This window comes from Balaenoptera ricei, chromosome 11, assembly GCF_028023285.1.
Source record: "Balaenoptera ricei isolate mBalRic1 chromosome 11, mBalRic1.hap2, whole genome shotgun sequence".
NCBI lineage: Eukaryota > Metazoa > Chordata > Mammalia > Artiodactyla > Balaenopteridae > Balaenoptera > Balaenoptera ricei.
Window position 1 is genome coordinate 51,756,464 of NC_082649.1, and position 19,409 is coordinate 51,775,872.

General features: G+C 38.1%; 1 protein-coding gene across 8 annotated transcripts in view; it reads left to right on the forward strand.

The window, feature by feature from the left end:
• RBMS3 (RNA binding motif single stranded interacting protein 3) overlaps positions 1-19,409 on the forward strand; it is a 718,377-nt gene that overhangs the window by 606,253 nt on the left and 92,715 nt on the right. For 6 of the 8 annotated variants that reach the window (XM_059939057.1, XM_059939054.1, XM_059939059.1 and 3 more), the window contains exons 9-10: positions 8,969-9,065; positions 11,284-11,334. In XM_059939057.1, the coding sequence (XP_059795040.1) occupies positions 8,969-9,065; positions 11,284-11,334 (148 nt within the window). The remainder of the gene's footprint in view (positions 1-8,968; positions 9,066-11,283; positions 11,335-19,409) is intronic. The other 2 variants (XM_059939061.1, XM_059939062.1) reach the window with 1 other exon arrangement.

A 19,409-nucleotide genomic window follows, 5' to 3' on the forward strand; every position in this document is an offset into this window, starting at 1 on the left:
TAGAGCCCATGCTCTGCAACAAGGGAAGCCACCGCAATGAGAAGCCCGTGCACCACAATGAAGAGTAGCCCCCACTCGACGCGACTAGAGAAAGCCCACGCACAGCAATGAAAACCCTATGCAGCCAAATAAAATAATAAATAAATAAAGTAAAGAACACCATTAAATCATACCAGGCAGGGCTAATTACACAATTAATCATAAGAGACACAGTTTAAGCAGTGGTTAGCAGTTCAGACTCCAAAACCAGCCTGCCCAGTTGCACATCCAAATTCTTTCATTTACCAGACATGGGCAAGTTGTTTGTGCTTTAGTTTCCTCCTCTGTGGAGATGATAGTAACAGTACCTTTTCATAAGAGTTTGTAAGGATCAAAGGACCCCTGCATGGCACAATGTGATCTTCATTGTCAATATTGACACTATTGTTACACTACATTTCATGTGACCATGATACACTGACAGTCTTTTTATCATGTAGCTGTTGACATCATATTTATTTCTTTGATGGACTATTAACTCTGAAGTCAGGTTCCATGTCTTTTTCATCTTTACAGACTGTTTAACTTAGTACTGTGAATGCCAAATCAGAAGCAGAAAATGTGACTGATGACGTCTGCTTGGCTCCAGCAAGGTGGCATTAAGGAAACCATTCCCCTTCCTGGCATCAAGCCACTCTGTCCCTCTGTAACACCTAAATCTGATCCTCCTTATTATTTTCTTTATTGGAGTATAGTTGCTTTACAATATTGTGTTAGTTTACACAGTACAGCAAATTGAATGAGCTATACGTATACATATATCCCCTCTTTTGTGGATTTCCTTCTCATTTGGGTCACTGCAGAGCATTGAGTAGAGTTCCCTGTGCTATACAGTAGGTTCTCATTAGTTATCTATTTTATACATAGTATCAATAGTGTACATATGTCAATCCCCATCTCCCAATTCATCCCACCACCACCCCCCCCCGCCTTGGTATCCATACGTTTGTTCTCAACGTCTGTATCTCTATTTCTGCTTTGATCCTACTTAAATGCAACCTGCAGTTTCACCCAAAGGAGCCAAACTGCACATGAGTTTCTCATGTCCTGGGTTAAGAATGGAATTTCGGAAGGCTTAGACTATCCATTGTGTTGTTGGTACCAAGAAGGTAGAAACTTTATTTCATGAAATGGAAGAGATCGGAAGATTGTAGCTCACTAACCCTATTCACTTGATATTTCTTCATGTAGATGGTTTTTAAAATGTTTTTTTCATCTTTGGTTTTACTGCCTTATATGGTAACATTTAAATAATGGAGAGTAGAAGAATAGTCATTTCTATGGATGTTAAGATGCCAAAATAACCACAAATGTTTCCTCAACACACTGTTCCTTGAGTTATTGTCAGCATGTACCTCTTTGAAGTGGGGAAGCTGATTTAGAAAATTCACTTAGCATATGAAGGAATGGAACATGAATGTCCAGAGTCAAGTATTTACTCCTAATTACATTGCTGTATTCGATCCAGTAGGCAAACCTAACTCAGAGAGCGGTAACCTAACAGAGAGATAAATATTTATTGCTGTAGAGAAGAAACTGGTCCCATTTTATGTAGAACAAATGTATCCAAAGATACAGTTGCAGCTGACTCCAATCCAGTTAATATTGTTAAAGGTCGCTTAATGCTGACTCAGATCAACAAATTTTATCATTTGAATACTTATCTATTGTACCATTTAAAATCATTCTGGTGATGCAAATTTGAAAAAAAATATTTCCCATCCTGTCAGGAACAATGGGCACACATGCAAATTCTAGATACAATGCAAGTAGTATTGTGACAGAAGCACAAAGTGCTATGAGATTTATGTATGTATTAACTTTTATATGTATAAAATATTTCTGAAAGAATACACAAGACATGGTGACAGTGGTCCTCTGGGGAGAGCCAACAGAGTACCGAGAAGTAGGGGTGAGAGGGAGACTTATTTTTCACTGTTTATATTTTTCTATTCTTTTCACAAAGAAAAATAAAGAAAATTAATGTCATAGGACTACAGAGAAAAGGCAATTACATTCTAATGAAGGATTCGGAAGGCTTCTTGATGGAACAGTGACATGAGCTTGTCCTCTTGGAGATGTGCCATGTCACTGCTAAAGATCATATTTTATCTTTTTGAATCATAGTTTTGTCTGGATATATACCCAGAAGTGGGATTGCTGGATCATATGGCAACCCTATGTAGTTTGGGGTGAGCAGATGAAAACTATTATATACAGAAGGTATAAACAACAAGGTCCCACTGTATAGCACAGGGAACTATATTCAGTACCCTGCAATAAACCATAATGGAAAAGAATATAAAAAAGAATGTGTGCGTGTGTGTGTGTGTGTGTGTGTGTGTGTGTATATATATCTATAACTGAATCACTTTGCTGTACAGCAGATATTAACACAACATTGTAAATCAACTCTACTTCAATTAAAAAAAAAAAGAACATATGTTATGATCCTGTGGCATCCCTTAACTGCACTCAGCCATAGGGGTTTCTGAGTATCAAATCCAAATATGTGTCTGGGGGATAGCTGGTAGCTCAACTGTGTTAACAGTTAAATGTTCTGAATTCCATAACCTCAACCTGAATACAGCAACATAAAACAGAAATAAGTACTCCCAAATTAAGCTTGATATTTCTCTAATGAAGAACAAACACTTGTAAACATGGACCATGGTGTATCTGAGCTGTTTGCATGTAGGCAGTAAAATATGTCAGTTGTGTCATCTGCTTGAATCTACCCAAATTATCACTTTAAAAAAATTAATTCAATGTCACTTTTATCTAAGGCTTTGAAGGTTACAGTGAAGAAATTTCTGGATCACAATGGAAAAGTAAAACGCTTGGTACTTTTTACTATAGGCTAACTTAGGAAAATAAAAATGTCCATTCTTCTTTTGGAGCTATCTGGCATAACTCTATAATGTGTTATTACTATTGCCCTATTGCTTTTTTAACAGTCCAATATGAAATTCCATCACTTTCAACTATGAGCATGGGAGATGGGAAATAATTCCTCCCCCATAGTCAAAATCGCATCTTTCCTGTGCTCTTTTCACTAAGGGCTGCTGTGTAAAAGCCTTTTGGATTGTTTTATTTGAAGAAAATGGATTCTTGGGAGAGATGTGAAAAAAAATTGTTTTCTGTAGCCTTGGTTTGCCAGCTGTTTTATATGGGCATTTGATATTAAGTGATACAGAAACCTTATCTTATTACACTAGGAAAGGAATCTAATGTGAAGGATACGTTGGCATTACAATAAAAATGACCAATAACTTATTAATCTTGTGCTATAGTGTTGCCCTGAGGATAGTATTTGTGGTTCTGACTCCAACAAAATTGCCTATGGACATGAAAGACAAGGCAGGGCTGTTTATTTCAGTGGGCAAATAGGATTTTGTGTGGTTTTCTGCATTAAAAAACATCCTACCCTGGGGTTATTGATATATTCATGTTATTTTTATTGTCAGTGAAATAAGATTTCACCATATTACTACTGACTGCCAAATCCCCTGAAGATGACTTTTCTGCAGGCAAAATAATGTCCTATTAGTGACCTAGACTTCCATTTTCTGGACTTCTGGAGCCCACTTGCTTTACATGCCAGAAAACCAAATAACCCTTTTTGCGTTCCTTAAAAATATTACTTTTTTCAGAGGCTGGCTTAGAGTTCTACAGATAGATCATGCTTAATTAACCCGTTTAGCCCCTTTGGCATTTGGAATTTTGTTCATGGGAAACCTCTCCAGAGATGACTAGTTCACATTCCTGCAAAAGTTTCTCAATCTTGACACTAGTGACATTTTGGACCAGATCATTTTTTGGGTGGGAGCTGTACTGAATTTGGCAGCATCCCAGACCTCTACCAAACAGATGCCAGTAGCAGCCCCCTGACCCAGTTGTGACAACCAAAAATATCTCCAGATCCTGCCAAATGTCCCCTGGGGAGCAAAATCCCTTTTAGTTTAGAACAAGGTAGAAAAGGAATACTTGTCATACACTTGGGGATTCACTATGTACATTTTGGCAAAGAAATACCTTAGGGGAGTAAACTCTTCCCAGAAAAATGGTTAGCTAAAAATTCATTCCCAGTTTTCTATAATAGCATTTGCAAGGCATAATGCATAAATAACCAGATAGGAAAACATAAAGTCACATGTTTAGAATGACCTTAGCTTTGTTATTATGGCCAAAAAGTGCTGTCAATTTCATCTTTCCTGTTCCCCCAAAACAGGACACCTATTCTTGAAGTATTTATTTGGATGTTCTTTCTTTCTTTCTTCTTCTTTTTAAATGTGATGGCCATGTAAGAGTGTTTTTAAACCATGAAGGATACATGGCAGGGATTGAGAAAAAGTGAAGAGATTGGGAAATTCATTCTGCAGTTCTCTCTTTGGAGTCTGGCTAGGTGCATTTGCTTTAGATATGGTGCCTTTAAGCCTCAGATTCAATAATAGCCCCTCCTGTCATGGTTTAAGCAAAGGTTTCCTGTGAATTCATCCGGTTTAGGTTTGGATTTGGGGAGAGCCTATTTCAGAATACCAGAATTAGGGGATCAAGACAGTGTGCTGAGTCTGATCTTCTCAGTACATTTTCTGTTCTAAATGACTCTCTGATTTGAGGGGCAGTACTGGAACTTGCTGGGAAGTATGAAATATTCTTGTTTGATGGATAGGATTAGAGCAGACAGAACAAAAATGCCTGAAAATTTCCCCCAAGGGTGCCCTTTGTTAGTATCCGTTTACTTGGCTGTTTTCTTTATGTTTCTGCTGTTTTTCCCATAAAATTTCCTGTAAACTTTGCCAGTCCATCCTATCGTTACTGCTTTCATTTTTAATATGACAATTGCTACATTTCACAAAATAAACCAGCCACTCTAAAATGTGACGCATGATTCGCTCTGTTGGTACAAGAGGCTGAAACTGGGTTTCTAAGAAACTTGCATGGTGAATGAAGAGGGCCGTTTGTGGAGTGGTCATGAGTACCTGCTATGTTATTATGAACCCCAAATAAGTCTTTCTGTTCACTGACTCATAAATAAAATCTGTCAAACATAAGACCTAAAGTGTTTTTTTTTTTTAATGCAAACCATGATTTTTGTAGAAAAGGTCTGTTTTCCCTGGTTGTCAGTACCTTTGCATGCTTAGAAAACAGGCATTAGTTTAAGCTTCCACTGAGCATTTACAGATATGTGATGCCAGCCAATTTTCTCTGGGTTCTCACCTCTCAGCTTCCTATTTGAACAGAAGCCATCTTCTGTGCCCCCCACCGATTTGACACTGGCGGCCTCTACTGTAATCACTACTTATCTCTCTAAACTGCTCTGCATTCATTTATTCATTCATTCAACCTACAGGTATTAAGCAAGACATACCTTGGAGATATTGTGGGTTCAGTTCCAGACTACTGCAATAAAGCAGATATCTCAATAAAATGAGTCACACAATTTTTTAAAATTTCCCAGTGCATATAGAAGTTATGTTTGGACTAGACTGTAGTCTGTTAAGTGTGCAAAGCATTATGTCTAAAAAAACAATGTACATACATCAATTAAAAATATTTCATTGCTAAAAAATGCTAAGCATCATCTGACAATGCAGGGTTGCCACAAACCTTCAATTTGTAAAAGTTGCAATATCTGTGAAGTGTAATACAGCAAAGCACAATAAAATGAGGTATGCCTGTATTTACTACATCCCAGGCTCTGTTCTAGACAACAAAGTCAAGGTGTCCTCAACTCTCTTGAAGCTGACATTCTAGAGGGAGAAATAATCAATAAATACATTCCATTAGTCAACTTGACTGCTGTAACAAAATGCCATTGATTGTGTGGCTTTAAACAACAGAAATATATTTTCTCACAGTTCTGGAGGCTGGAAGTCCAAGATCAGGGTCTGGCTGATTTAGTTTGGGATTTAGTTCCTGACTTTTACAAGGCTGCTTTCTCATTATATCCTCACATGGCCTTTCCTCCATGTGAGCATGTGGATAGAGAGAGAGCAAGCACTCTAATGCCTCTTCTTATAAGGACACTAACCCTATGAGGTTAGGGCCCCACCCTCATGAGCTCATTTAACCTTAGTTTCTTCCTTAGAGGCTCCATCTCCACGTACAGCCACTTTGGAAATTAGGACTTAAATATATGAATTTTAAAGGGACACAAACATTCAGTCCATAGCATATATAAAGACATTTTAAAAAATTACTAGTTCAGATAGTGATAAGAACAATGAAAAAAAAATAGAGGAAAGGAATAGAGAACAATTGGGGCAGAGATGGTGGTTGCTACTTTAGCTACAGACCTCTGAAAAGTTGGGAAAGTTGAGTGAGACCAATAATGAGAAAGAGATGATAGTTCTAGGGTGATTTGGGGAAATAACCATTCCAGGCAGAGAGAATTGTAAGCATAGTGGCCCAAGATGAGAGTGAGAATGACAGGCTCATGTGACAGAAGAAGGTCAGTGTGGTTGGATCCTAGTTGGCTCTGGGGAGAGAGGTGGGCAATAGCCTGATTGTGCTCGTCAATATGAGGAATTCAAATTTTGTTCTCATTGCAACGGAAAGCCATTGACCAGCTTTAGGCTGGTTAATGTATAGATAAGATTCAATTTAAATGCTTAAATAGAAAAACTCAAAGGAATGTCCTACCCATCTTTGGTATACATAGTAAATGTTCAATACATTTTTTAAAGTGGAAGGATGGATGTTTTCTTACATAGTCATTGACTTTAAAGTCAGATTTATTAACTGTAATTTATATTGAGTATATATTCACTCTTAAGAATGTACAATTCTATGAGGTCTGACAAGCACACAGTTGTGGAACCACCAAGCAATGAAGATATAGAACAGTAACATCACTTTCCAAAATTCCCTCAGGTGTCTGTGCACTCAGACTCTTCCCCCAATCCCAGGCTTTTGCATCCATTATTTATTTTCGGTCTTTAAAGTTTTGCATTTTCCATAGTATTATATAAATGGATATAAAATATAGAGTCTTTTGAGTTCGACTTCTTTCATTTAGCATAATTTACTTAAGATTCACCATGTTAAATATATCAGTAGTTCTTTCCTTTTAATTGTTTAGTAGCATCCCAGTGTATGGATGGACCACAGTTTATTAATTCAATTGAAGGATATTTGGCTTGTTTTCAGTTTTTAGCAAGTATTAAATAAAGCTGCTATAAATATTTGCATTCAGGTTTTTGTGTGAACTCAAGTTTTCATTTATCTTCAGTTACTATGTAACAGTGGGATAGTTGGGTTATATGCTATGTATATGTTTAACTTTATAAGAAACTGCCAAACTGTTTTTCTAAAAGGGCTGTATCATCCTTTACCTCCACCAACAATGAAAGAGTTCCACTTTCTCTGAATCCTTGACAGCTCTGATTGTCTTTTTTTTTTTAATTTGGCCATTTTAATGAGTATATAGTCAATATTCTTTTTTTCTAAAATTTTACAGGTATTGTAGGTATAGGTATGGATAGTAAGGAGGATGCAATGTGTAATGGTGTAATTTTTTCAGCTACGTCTTTTTTAACCAAAAGACTATGACCTTATAATCCTTGTTGAGAGCTAGATCAGTTTAAGACTCTAGTTCCCCAATCCTTGCTTGAAGACTTGTATAGGATCTAAGCTTAAAGAATTTACTCTTTGAAACCTGGCAACCTTGAAATCCAGCCCCTCTACATTCAGTGGGGTTCTCATGGAATGCTTCTTTAGAAAGGTGACCCATGAGATCCTCTATTCAAAACATCAATGACCCCTGAGAGATGATGAAGCTTTTGTCTCCAAAACTCCAACCTCATACTATTTTTAAAAAAGAAAGAAAGAAAGAAAGAAAAAGGAAGGAAGGAAGGAAGAAAGAAAGAAAACTAAAAGTAGTAATTGACTTTTGCTAAGAGTATGGTAAAGTGAAGTAATGATTCCATGATCCCTGAGAGGCATTTTCCCAATCTATCCTGATATCAGTGAAATACTCCATCACAGCCCACCTGGTTTTGTCTGCACGATGTGTGGCTGGTCACTCTAGCCTTTCCCTTACCAGTGAGACATAAAGAAAAAAAACATGATTTAAAATTCTGCTGAAGAATTTGAACATTAGGTAACTTGTGGAGTCCAGGGTATAGTCTGAGCAGAGATGGCCTGTAAGTGTTTTTGATACCCTTTAATAGATCTCTATTAAAGCTGTCCTTTAGTAGATCTCCAGAAGGATCATCCCTCCTCTGATTTGTGAAGCTCTGATCTTGCCCAGTATTATTCTATAATTGTTCAATGAAGGACCCTGGAGGACTAGAAAACTCAGTGCTTTTTACAGCATGTACAGAGGTATATCACATAGGTCCAGAATCTTCATCAGTGCCCTGACTGAATCCAGAAAAGATTCCTTTCCTCACCTAGACCTAAATTGTCCAAAAATTGTCCTTCTCTTTTCATGGAGAAAGAAAGTACTTAGCTTGGTTTCTGCCTGAGGGCATGGATTCATGCCTAGCACAAATTATCCAGAACTCTCTAGAAGCTGATCCTCTTTCTTGAATGAAGGGATAGATGCAATTTCTGTCTGTGTAACACCAGCCACCTTTATAAAGCTTGGTGCTATGGTTTTGCCTTTCTTTCAAGGATCTTTAGAAACAATGCCCATGGCTTTCCTCTGCTATTGGTTAAACATACTATTACACTCACCTGGCCTAAGAGATTTTTGTGCAGCCAATTTTATAAGGGGACTCAAAATTGTCATTTTATTCAGAACAACTTATTTCTTGCGGAATCAAAGACCATCAATCTCCTGCATGATCCTGTTAACGGTTGATGGGCAACATGAGGGTGGAACTCTGTCTTCTCCAGACGTGCGTGGTAGCGTTTGGTTAGCAGCCAGGCGTGCATCAGCTTCATAAATCTATGAATCTTCTTTTTGTTTTTCTGTTTGCAGATTTTATTCTTCACCGTACAGTATTGCAACCAACCGCATGATTCCACAGACACCCATCACGCCATTCATTGCTGCTTCCCCTGTCTCCACATACCAGGTATGTCCGGTTTACCTGCACCTCCCGGGAAACCTTTCTTGCCAGGAACAGACTAGATCAAGGCAAAAGGGACACAGTAGGATTTTTGTTTTAAGTTGTCTTCCCTTTAGTCATATCTTAATGTCATAATACTCAAACTATCCATTGAGCCTACACTTTCAAGGGCTTGTTTGCATCTGTTTCACTGAATGATAAAAATCCACCAAGCTTTCCATTCTTCCTGCTGAGTTTTCATGATTTTGCTACTTTCCAGCCAACATTAGTGCAGCTTTCTTACCACTGAGAGGTTATTTTGTGTGTTGTCTGTTATTTTGGTTGTCGCTCCCTAGGGTATCTTTTCTGAGAACACATTTCTGGCAACTCCCTGCACGCCCTCCAGGATATTATATCATTGTCATCTCATTTTGTCACAATCGTTCTGTGTATCCATGGAAAGCTACATGGATAGATGCAAAATAATTTGCTCCAAGAAATAGGGAAGATTATCAAAGGGGTAAAAGTAATTCCTAACTTCCTCCTCTTACTTCATTCTCAGTTCCAAAGAGGCCAGAAGAGATCTCGGGGGTTCCACATGTTGAAACACAAGAAAATCTGAGACTCAGTGTGTGTCCTAAACCAGATGTTGTAGCCAGTTAGTAATGCTAAGTCCACAGGTGGATTGAAATAGCCATCCTTCTCCCTCAAACAGTGCTCCTTATCTTGCTCCTTTGAGTCATCAAAGATATGATATTTCTCCCTGCTTCTCTTTATCTCATGTAGTTCTTCAGAGAATTCTTCTAATTCAAATTAGAAAAAAATGCCTATGAACGCTACTTAGAGTGTCGAGTGTCACTGTTTAAAGCTTTGGAGAGAGAAAGAAAGAGCAAGAGTGCGAGTGTGTGCCTGCGTGTGTTTCCCTATATTGTGCAGATGGTGGGTGGGTGGGGGGTTTACAACAGGGAAAACTGTAATGTTGCTGATTGCTAGGAATTCAGTGAAGTTCCACATTATTCATCCACTACATACGTCATATCAGGAGGTCCCAGCTGTCAGAGCATCATGCTTGAGACTATGCACTTTTTTCCTTAACTGATTCCCCCCAAAGCAGATCATTCTCATTCTGTGTCTGCACTTAGATTCTTGATACCTGTCGGGTGAGCGGAATAGACTTTTGTGTGAATTGCATTAGAGGGTCTCAGAATGGCTGATTTCTTAATTGCCTTTCCTTGGGACCCATGAGGCTAAGTGCAGATGCTGTTCAGTTTTTGTTCTTCCTACAGGCCTGCCTGGTTGTAATGTGTGTTTTTTGGTTTTTTACCCATTTTTTCTAATCTTGGCCTCTGTTTCAGCCAAGACCACCCATTGAGCTCCATTGTAGAGCACTTTGGTGACATGAATAAAATCTCCACAGAACAGTCATTTCTTTTGGGAGGGCTCATAAGTGGAATTTAACTCTGGCTCTCTTTTCTCAAAAAAGGAATTAGAGCAATTTCCTATGTTGTTGATTCTTGCTTTTCACCACTTCTTTTTTTTTTTTTTTAAATCTAAAGTTCATTGGCAATTTCATTGATGTGAGTATATTGAAAACAAAATCTTCAGGGCTCTCAGTGTCACAATCAGCTCTTAGAAGCTGACTTTCTCATTTGGCTGATGGGCAACATTCAGAACACTTGGCTGGCTCATATAGTCATTTTTATTTGCCATACCAATTACCATGAGAGAGAAAAATCACAGACTTTCTTAACTTGGGTTTAACCCAAAACATTCCCCCAAATTTCTGGTTGATCTCTCTAATTCTTTCCCCAACTTTTACCACTTGGATTTATTTCCAAGATGGGATCACTTGAGAATATGAAGTTAGAACCAATGACAGAAAAAGAGGAAGTCTTAGCAGTCATGCTAAGTAATGCCTCCTTCCTTATTCGCCCGGGTCTTCCTAGAAGTTGACCTACAAACGGGAGATTCCTGAAGCCTCCAAATGTGCTCCATGGCCCAGCCTGGCCCATGTGGGCACTACAGCCAGCTCCAGGGAAGTAGGAATTTGCTTTACATTGTACCATGTTTCAGGGACCAAATGAATCAGGTCCAAGAATTTCCTTTGTACCCTTAGTTTTGAGCACTGATTCGCTGTAAGTCAGGTGGACTCCACTTTCTTATGACCTAGTGTGACTCCACTGAACGCAAGAACCAAGTTCTCTCTGTGATTGCTTTCTTCTAATAAATGCTGTTTGATGCATAGGTCCAGAGTACTTCATGGATGCCTCATCCGCCATACGTTATGCAACCAACAGTAAGTGTTCTCAGTCACCTGAGGCTCGATGTTTCTATTATCCGAGTGCAAGCTTTTGTAATGCATAGAAGCTTTGGGGTAAAGCTTTTGTTCTATTCCATGCCTCTTTCTGGCAGCCCTATTTTCCAGATACAAAGCTGTTCCTGAAATTCTATAAAAGTGTGTACAGTAGATAGAGAACGTGATAGTGATGGAGAGAAACAGAGTTGAGAGAGGAAGAGAGAGAGAGAGGGAGGAAGAGAACAAACTTGATTGGAGGAAATAGCAATCAAACTCTCATGTTGCTGTCTACCATTTGTTATGAAAGGGGAATGTCTACTTCATGCAGAATTGTGAACTCTGGACAGTTAAATCCATTATAGGAGGAAAGCCTTTCTGTTGTCCTTCTCCTCCTGTTATGCTTTGTTTTCTTCAGATGCAGTTGGGGGTGCTTTGGGAACGATTTTGCGTATCATGGCTAGGTGTTGACTCAAAGCAGTATATTTGAAATAGGAAGATATTTGTCTACTAATAGATGTGGATAGATAATAGATAGCAAGGTTGGTAAATGACTTTTATGTTAACTAACTAGAGCCATTCTCTTCTTCTTTTAGTGGAAAATTTCTTCCCAAAATATTCAAACTCTATTTTCTACAAGCTAGCGTTCCCATTTTGTGGTACAATATTACGTTAGTCCCAAGGGGAAAATTATTACCTATTCCATTAGAATCCAGGCTGAAGGCTATTGATTCCATGTATCTTTGTCGAGGTCTTCCATGTTTTTGAGCTCTATGTACTAGCCAGGGAGATTTCAAGAGCACTATACTCATGGGAGTGTGAGATAGGGGAAAGATCCCCAACAGAAAGTTGTGTGACAAGGTCTCTGGTGTACTCTCCTGGGTATGTTCAAATCTGTAACTTTGTTTCCTTTTCTGTCACTATACTTAACATGGCTTTGGGGAGGATCAAAACAGAGAGAATATGTGAAAACAGTGTTTGAAGTATGACATACTATACCTTATTATTATCATTAATCCTTATTATTGAATGTATTAGTTGTTCAAAGAAGAAACAGTGCTACATTTTAACCCTTTTCAAAGCTAAATATAAATAAGGTAGCACATATTAAAAACCAGGGAGTTAAATACACAGACATCTATTTCTTGGACTCAAAGGATCACAGCACCTGGCTTTCATATTTGAGCTTTGTCCATTTTCTTAAAAAATAAGGAACACTCCATGTTGCTCCTAGTGTTTTGATAGTTTGCTTTTTATTTAAAGAATAAAATATATATAGCTTACTACAGCAGAACTTTAGACCCTGTTCTGCAGATCCCCATATTTACTCTTATTCACATACCTTGGGGGCTTCCTGAGTTCATCTGATCTGTGTTGTGTAAATCAGACCAACACGCAGTGAATCCAGGCTCTTCTTTTCCGTCCAAGTTGTGAGGTAGAATTCAATAGATGGAAACAACTACCTTCTAAAAAAATAATGTGTGTGTTTAAAGAGCATTGAGGCTAGCTTAGTCCTCACGCTGAGGTCAAGCATCATCTCATCGTGGCCTAAAGGAATGCATATCTGGCAAAATCTGAATATTTTTCCAGATACCAAAGTATGTAAGATTCCACAGTACTTCTGGAGCTGTGAGGAGATGGGAAGATATTTGTATGTGTTTTTTTCTGACTGTCACTCAGGGCCTTAGCTAAATGTTTTATTAGCTCCTCCTCCTCCCCAGACCAGCTTCACCCATTTTTTGGATGTATTATTTCTTGTATATCTTCCCCTAGCAATAGTTGTGTGTGTGTGTGTGTGTGTGTGTGTGTGTGTGTGTGTGTGTGTGTGTGTGTTCATTTGTCCCCCACCAGGATCTTTCTTGCGATGGCTTCTGCTCCCTAATATCTTTTCACTTCCCTTGACTAGACTCTGCATGATGTTTGAGCTTAGGTCACCCCCCTTAAGATGTAATGCTTGTGGCTGGGACAGATTCCTGGGGAAAGGAGTGGCTGGGCCACCCACCACCTTTTTATCTTTAACATGAAAAAATTGGCTAAACCGCATCATGGAAACACAATTTGTAGCATCAATTGTTTCCCTTTAACAGTTCTGTTGGTTGTCTTTATTGTATAAAGAACCTTTACCCAACTGGTCTTAGTTTCATCATCAAAGTGGGGTTGGTTAAATTAACCACTCTGTGATACTAAAACATAAAAATAGTTAGGCAATGCCGGGTGGAGAAATAAAATACCTAGATCTGAAGGGAAGGAATGAATGACTTGGTGATTAATAGCATGGATTCTTTTTTTCTTTTTGGCTGCGTTGGGTCTTCATTGCTGCACGTGGGCTTTCTCTAGTTACAGCGAGTGGGGGTTACTCTTCGTTGTGGTGTGCGGGCTTCTCATTGCAGTGGCTTCTTTTGTTACTGAACAGGGCTTCAGTAGTTGTAGCACGTGGGCTCAGTAGTTGTGGTGCATGGGCTTAGTTGCTCTGCAGCATGTGGGATCTTCCCAGACAAGGGATCAAACCCATGTCCCCTGCCTTGGCAGGTGGATTCTTAACCACTGCACCACCAGGGAAGTCCCAATAGCATGGATTCTTGGTTAGGCTCTTTGAGAGAGGAAACCCTTTCTGTTATAGGACTTTGGGCAATTAAACTTTCTGAGCCACAGTTTTCTCATCTGTAATATGGATATAATCATGACTAAATTATTATGGTTTCGGTTCATGAAATGAAGCAAGGCTTTAAAGCTCTTAAAATAATGCCAGACAAATAGCAAACACTCAGTAAATTACTGTTATCATTATTCAGTTATATGAGTAGATGACTGCACATTGTGCTTGAGATTAACCCAATTATATAAAATGAGTGTTGGTATAGGAAGAAGTTGAGAAAAAGCAATAATCACCCATTTCTACCACATTCATACTGCTTATTTAGCATACTTCCCTAATGAGTTTGGTGGAGATAGCCTCTATGGCTATAAATAAGATAAATTGCTTAGATTGGTGTTTATCTCATTTACTTCCTAAATCTTTCAACACCTATAATAAAAATAATGAAAATAAAAAATAAAGGCCCATTGGGTACCTCTTGTATGTCAGTAACTGGAACCTACTTTACAAATAAATTCAAGGTGTCCATAGCTACACATCTCCAATATATTGCCCATAATAATGATTTGCTTACAACTTTTCTCCTTTCTCACATTTTCTCTTCCACTATTTTGAGAAAATTGCACAGATAAGCTCTCTGTGTATAGGGTGCAAAAGCGTGCTTCCCACATCACTGTGAATCACACGGACTCCTACACTGCAGCCAGAGCCCTTCAGGTTCTTTTTAGGCTCGACTCGAGGGCCCCAAGGTCTCAACCAGGCTTCTATCTGAAGAGAAAACAGTGCTTCATTCAAATCTTAAAGTAGAGCACAGTGCCTCCAATCTTTCCCTACTAGGGAGGGGTAATGATCTATAAGAGAGACATGAACTGATGGAAAGAAGGGAGGGGAGTAGTAAAAGGACGAGAGAAAAACAGCATAAGCGTAAAGCTGAAGTTAGTTGTTTAGGTTTGCTTCTTTGCAGATTGAAATTTCTGAGTTGTGTGCAATGCACTTTTTTGTAAACTTAGAAGAAAACTCTGAGAGCCTTTTCACTTTTAAGGAAGAGGGGATAAAATTCTCCCTGCCTTGGTCATATTTCTCGTACTCGTGTTTCTGCAAGGAAACCGTTCTCTGTCAATTGTCTGACTCTGGGACTTTATCAGGTCAAACCCCACTGAGGACAGCAAGAGCGTTTCTATTTGCACTTTATTTTTTGTTCACTGAAAGAGAGCACTGTGAGACTAAATCAGGAATTCACTCTTTGCTGATATTGCCAATGCAATTGGGTACGTGTTGCTGTTTTCCCAGTGCAGAGTTCTGTCCTAAACCCTGAAATCTCACCACAACACAGACAGGATTTTTTTTTTTTAACATCTTTATTGGAGTATAATTGCTTTATAATGGTGTGTTAGTTTCTGCTTTATAACAAAGTGAATCAGCTATATGTATACATATATCCCCATATCCCCTCCCTCTTGCTTCTCCCTCCCACCCTCCCTATCCCACCCTTCTATGTGGTTACAAAGCACCAAGCTGATCTCCTGTGCTATGTGGCTGCTTCCCACTAGCTATCCGAGAATGGACTTGAGGACACGGGGAGGGGGAAGAGTAAGGTGGGACTGACAGGATTTCAATAGAGGATGGATTGCACTAAATATCTACTCTGTGTGGCAGCTTGTCACACCGGAATCTCATATGAATGCACAATTGAAATCCCCGTGTTATGATACGTCAGGTATTTTGTTACATCTGTACTGACAGGGAGAAAAGATGATAGTTCCCAAGAAGTAGAGTTCAATTCTCTTAAATTTTATTTAGGCTCATGTGAATCATAAATCTTCTGTTCTTCATGTGGTTAGCATTAATTATTCTCAAGGAGAAAGGTCAACTTTCATTTTTACTTAATTACAAATAAGTTATCTAACTACAGGATTCTAAGAAATGCAAGATGCTCTCATGGAATCATTGGATGATTTGTTGCTATGCATGGCTAAATTACAACTTACGATGAATAAACCTTACATTTATAGCTAAACAGTCAATATAAACTTTCCCTCTACAACAAAAGAAAAAGTTCAAAAAAGCCCCAGAATACTTGATTTGGTCATTCTTTACCTGCAGGTAGGTAAGACCTAAGGCTTGATTTTAGGGGCCTTGTTCTCCAAAGTTGCAGGCATGTTTTTCCTAAAACACATCACCAAATTTGGAAAGAACATTTAAGTCATTAGAATTCGGTTCAGAAAGCAAAGTTTTCAGATACTATCATTTTATTCCAACTGCTGAACTGAGCAAAAATTCTTTGTAAGTATCATTGTCAAAGTACCAAACAAAGGCAAAGTGTGTTTGCTATGTAAGGAGTTTACCTGGTGGATATAGATCTACAGGCCAAATCTTTTTTAAGTAACTAGCAAACACAAAACAGTAACTCTAGCCCATTTATACTATTTCTACCGAAGAGAATTAAAAAAAATATGTGAGAGTAAATTTAGAAGGAACAACTTCATTTGGGTGTCACCTCCCTATAAATATACTCCTGGGGTAAAGTAGATACAAAGAAGACCACTTCCACAGAAAGTCTCTTCCATACCTTAACATTTAAATTCTACTCTCTTAGCAAATTTCAATTATCCAACATGGTGTTATCAACTATAGTCACCATGATTTACATTAGCTTCTCACATCTTATTTATCTTATAGCTGAAAATTTGTACTCCCCACCACACCCCCAGCCCTTAGCAACCACTTTCTTCTCTGTTTCTATGAGTCTGACTATTTTTGTCTTTCCCTAGATTCCACATGTAAGTAGTACCATGTAGTATTTGTCTTTCTCTATCTGGATTATTTCACTTTGCATAATGCTCTCAAGGTCATCCATGTTGTCACAAATGGTAGGAGTCCTTCTTTTTGCAGCTGAATAATATTCCAGTATACACACACACACATACACACATAACACACACACACACACATATATATGTCACACTTTCTTGTTCCATTCATCCATTGAAGGAGACTTAAATTGTTCCATATCTTGGCTATTGTGAATAATTCTGCAATGAACATGAGAGTGAAGGTATCTTTTTCTCCTTGAAATGGTCACTTGATTAAGTCTTTTCCTGGGCCCTTAGTTATACCAGACGTCGACTCTTCATTTCAAGAAACTGAGAACATTGAGTTCAATGAAAAAAAAAAATCAACAAATAATAAACAAATATTCTTGAGCATTAAATATGCACGGAATATTCTTCTAGGTATTGTTGGAAATGAGAGAGAGTAAGAAAGAAACAGTCTGTCCTCAAGGCACATAATCTCTCTGTGGAGATAATTATTATATGTGTAGAATGATTCAATTAAAAATCTACAGCAGAAAAGGTGTGAAATGCTTAGCATTTATATAACACTGAAAATGACAAGGTATCTATGGACAGCTAAGGACATGGAAGAACCGAGATGAAAGCATGAACTTAAAGGATGGGTGGGGTTGATGGGGATAAAGAAAAAGAAGGAGGGCATTTTCAGTGAAAATAATACACCAAAAGTACTGAGGGGGTCCTCAGATTATTTCAGGGGGCAGCGAGGCAGGTAGCCTGCATTAAGTGAATTGTTTGTGTTAGGGAGAGATTTGGTTGGAAAGGTAAATTGCAGTCTATTGAAATACAACTTTTATTCATCAAATCTGGCACACTTTCCTATACATTTTTTATTAGCTTGGTGGTCCCAAGGCTTTTGTCTAGAATTTAGGCTTACTTTGGAAAATATAAAATAGAAAGGCTAAATTATGTCACTGATGTGTGTGAAAAAGTCACAATTTCCGGGGGCGTCATGGATGAATCAGTCATGAATGGACAAAACTTTTCAATTTGGCTGCATTATGAAAATGTCATCATGCACAGCCTCTTTTTTTTTTTTTAATTAATTAATTAATTAATTTATTTTGTCTGTGTTGGGTCTTTGTTGCTGTGCGTGGGCTTTCTCTAGTTGCGGTGAGCGCGGGCTACTCTTCACTGTGGTGCGCAGCCTCTTTTTATATCCATGGAATTATTTTTGGAGGTAACAGTCATCTTTCAAGTAGAGCTTCTGAAAGTTTCTTGGAGAGAACGTTTCCCGATGTCTAAGATCCCTGCCTTCTAAGCACAGGAGTGGTGAGAATAAGCGGTGAATGTGGAGTCTTTATAAATCCAAATGTGTGCATATCACCTGCCTTTTGCCATGCAGTTTTATGTTATTTTAATATGGACCTTTAAAGAGAAAGAATAGGTCAAGGAATAGTGTATTACTTTTTAATACTGAAGGTGCGTCATTCTGAACATAAGATTGACAAGGTACTAAGAGATAAAGTTCCAATGGTACATCACCCCCAGTGTGTCCTTAGACAGCACTTAGAATTTCTTTGTCACGGCATCATCAGTAAACCAGAATTTGCGAGTTCCTTTGTAAAGGTGTTAACAACATTACATCCTTAAGAGCTACTTAGCGTATGAAATATAATTAAATATTTTGTAAACATAGGATACAAATTTATCGAATCTATTAAAGCCCTCTTTTCTATGGATTATCTCTAGAGAAAGCAAGTATGTAGCTAAAATAAAATCCATGTCAGACTTTCTAGAAAACAGCCAGTTACCAGGGCAACACAATCATATTGAGATAGGATAAATCATTTATTTTATAAATGCTGCCAGGGCAACAGAAACTACTTATGAAATCAGTGAAGGATTGAGGATTAGTGTACAGATAATCTATGGAACTATTTGTTCTTTTGTAGCACACTGGAATAAAATGTTTATTTTATTTATCTTTATATATGACCTTAACAGTTTTGTGAAGTAGGTGGATATTCATTAAACAAATGGTAATGAGCAAGTTCAAATATTGCGAGTATTTCTAAATATTAAAAGATATTATTCACTATTTCTTGCCCCTCAGAATGTCATGGGGACACCTTATTTTGCTTTAAAGATTAACCTTTGCTGGGTTAGCCCTGGAGAGCCCAGGTATTTCTACCTAGGTGGTATGTTTACAATTTAGGGTCATGGTTTATTGTGTTGACTAGCTTAGGTTTTATTAAGCCGATAATTAAGATGCACCAGGTTGGGGGAGGGGATGTAATAGATACAGAGTCACATATGATCTAATCAAGTATGCTTTGAAAAAAGAGACATCATTTTAGCTTCACTAACAAATGTAAGAAGTTACACAATTTACAGTAATATTTGTCAAAATACTAATACAAATACTAGTAAAGTGCCTTCAAATCTTTCTCTTCTACTGCCTAAGAGGAATATTTACCAAAGGTAGGACTTGCACTCACATTTTCTCCCTGTTTTAAAAGTGTTTGCTTCTCTCTTGTTCAAACTCCCTGTTAGAAAATAAATGCTTATCATATATTCAGCTATGGGTAGCAGGGAAAATGTGTGCAAAGTGTAGAACTGGTAAAGAGGGTGGAGTTATTCATTGTGCCAGGGAGTAAAGGAGTAAGAGCAGGCTTCACAGAGGAGGT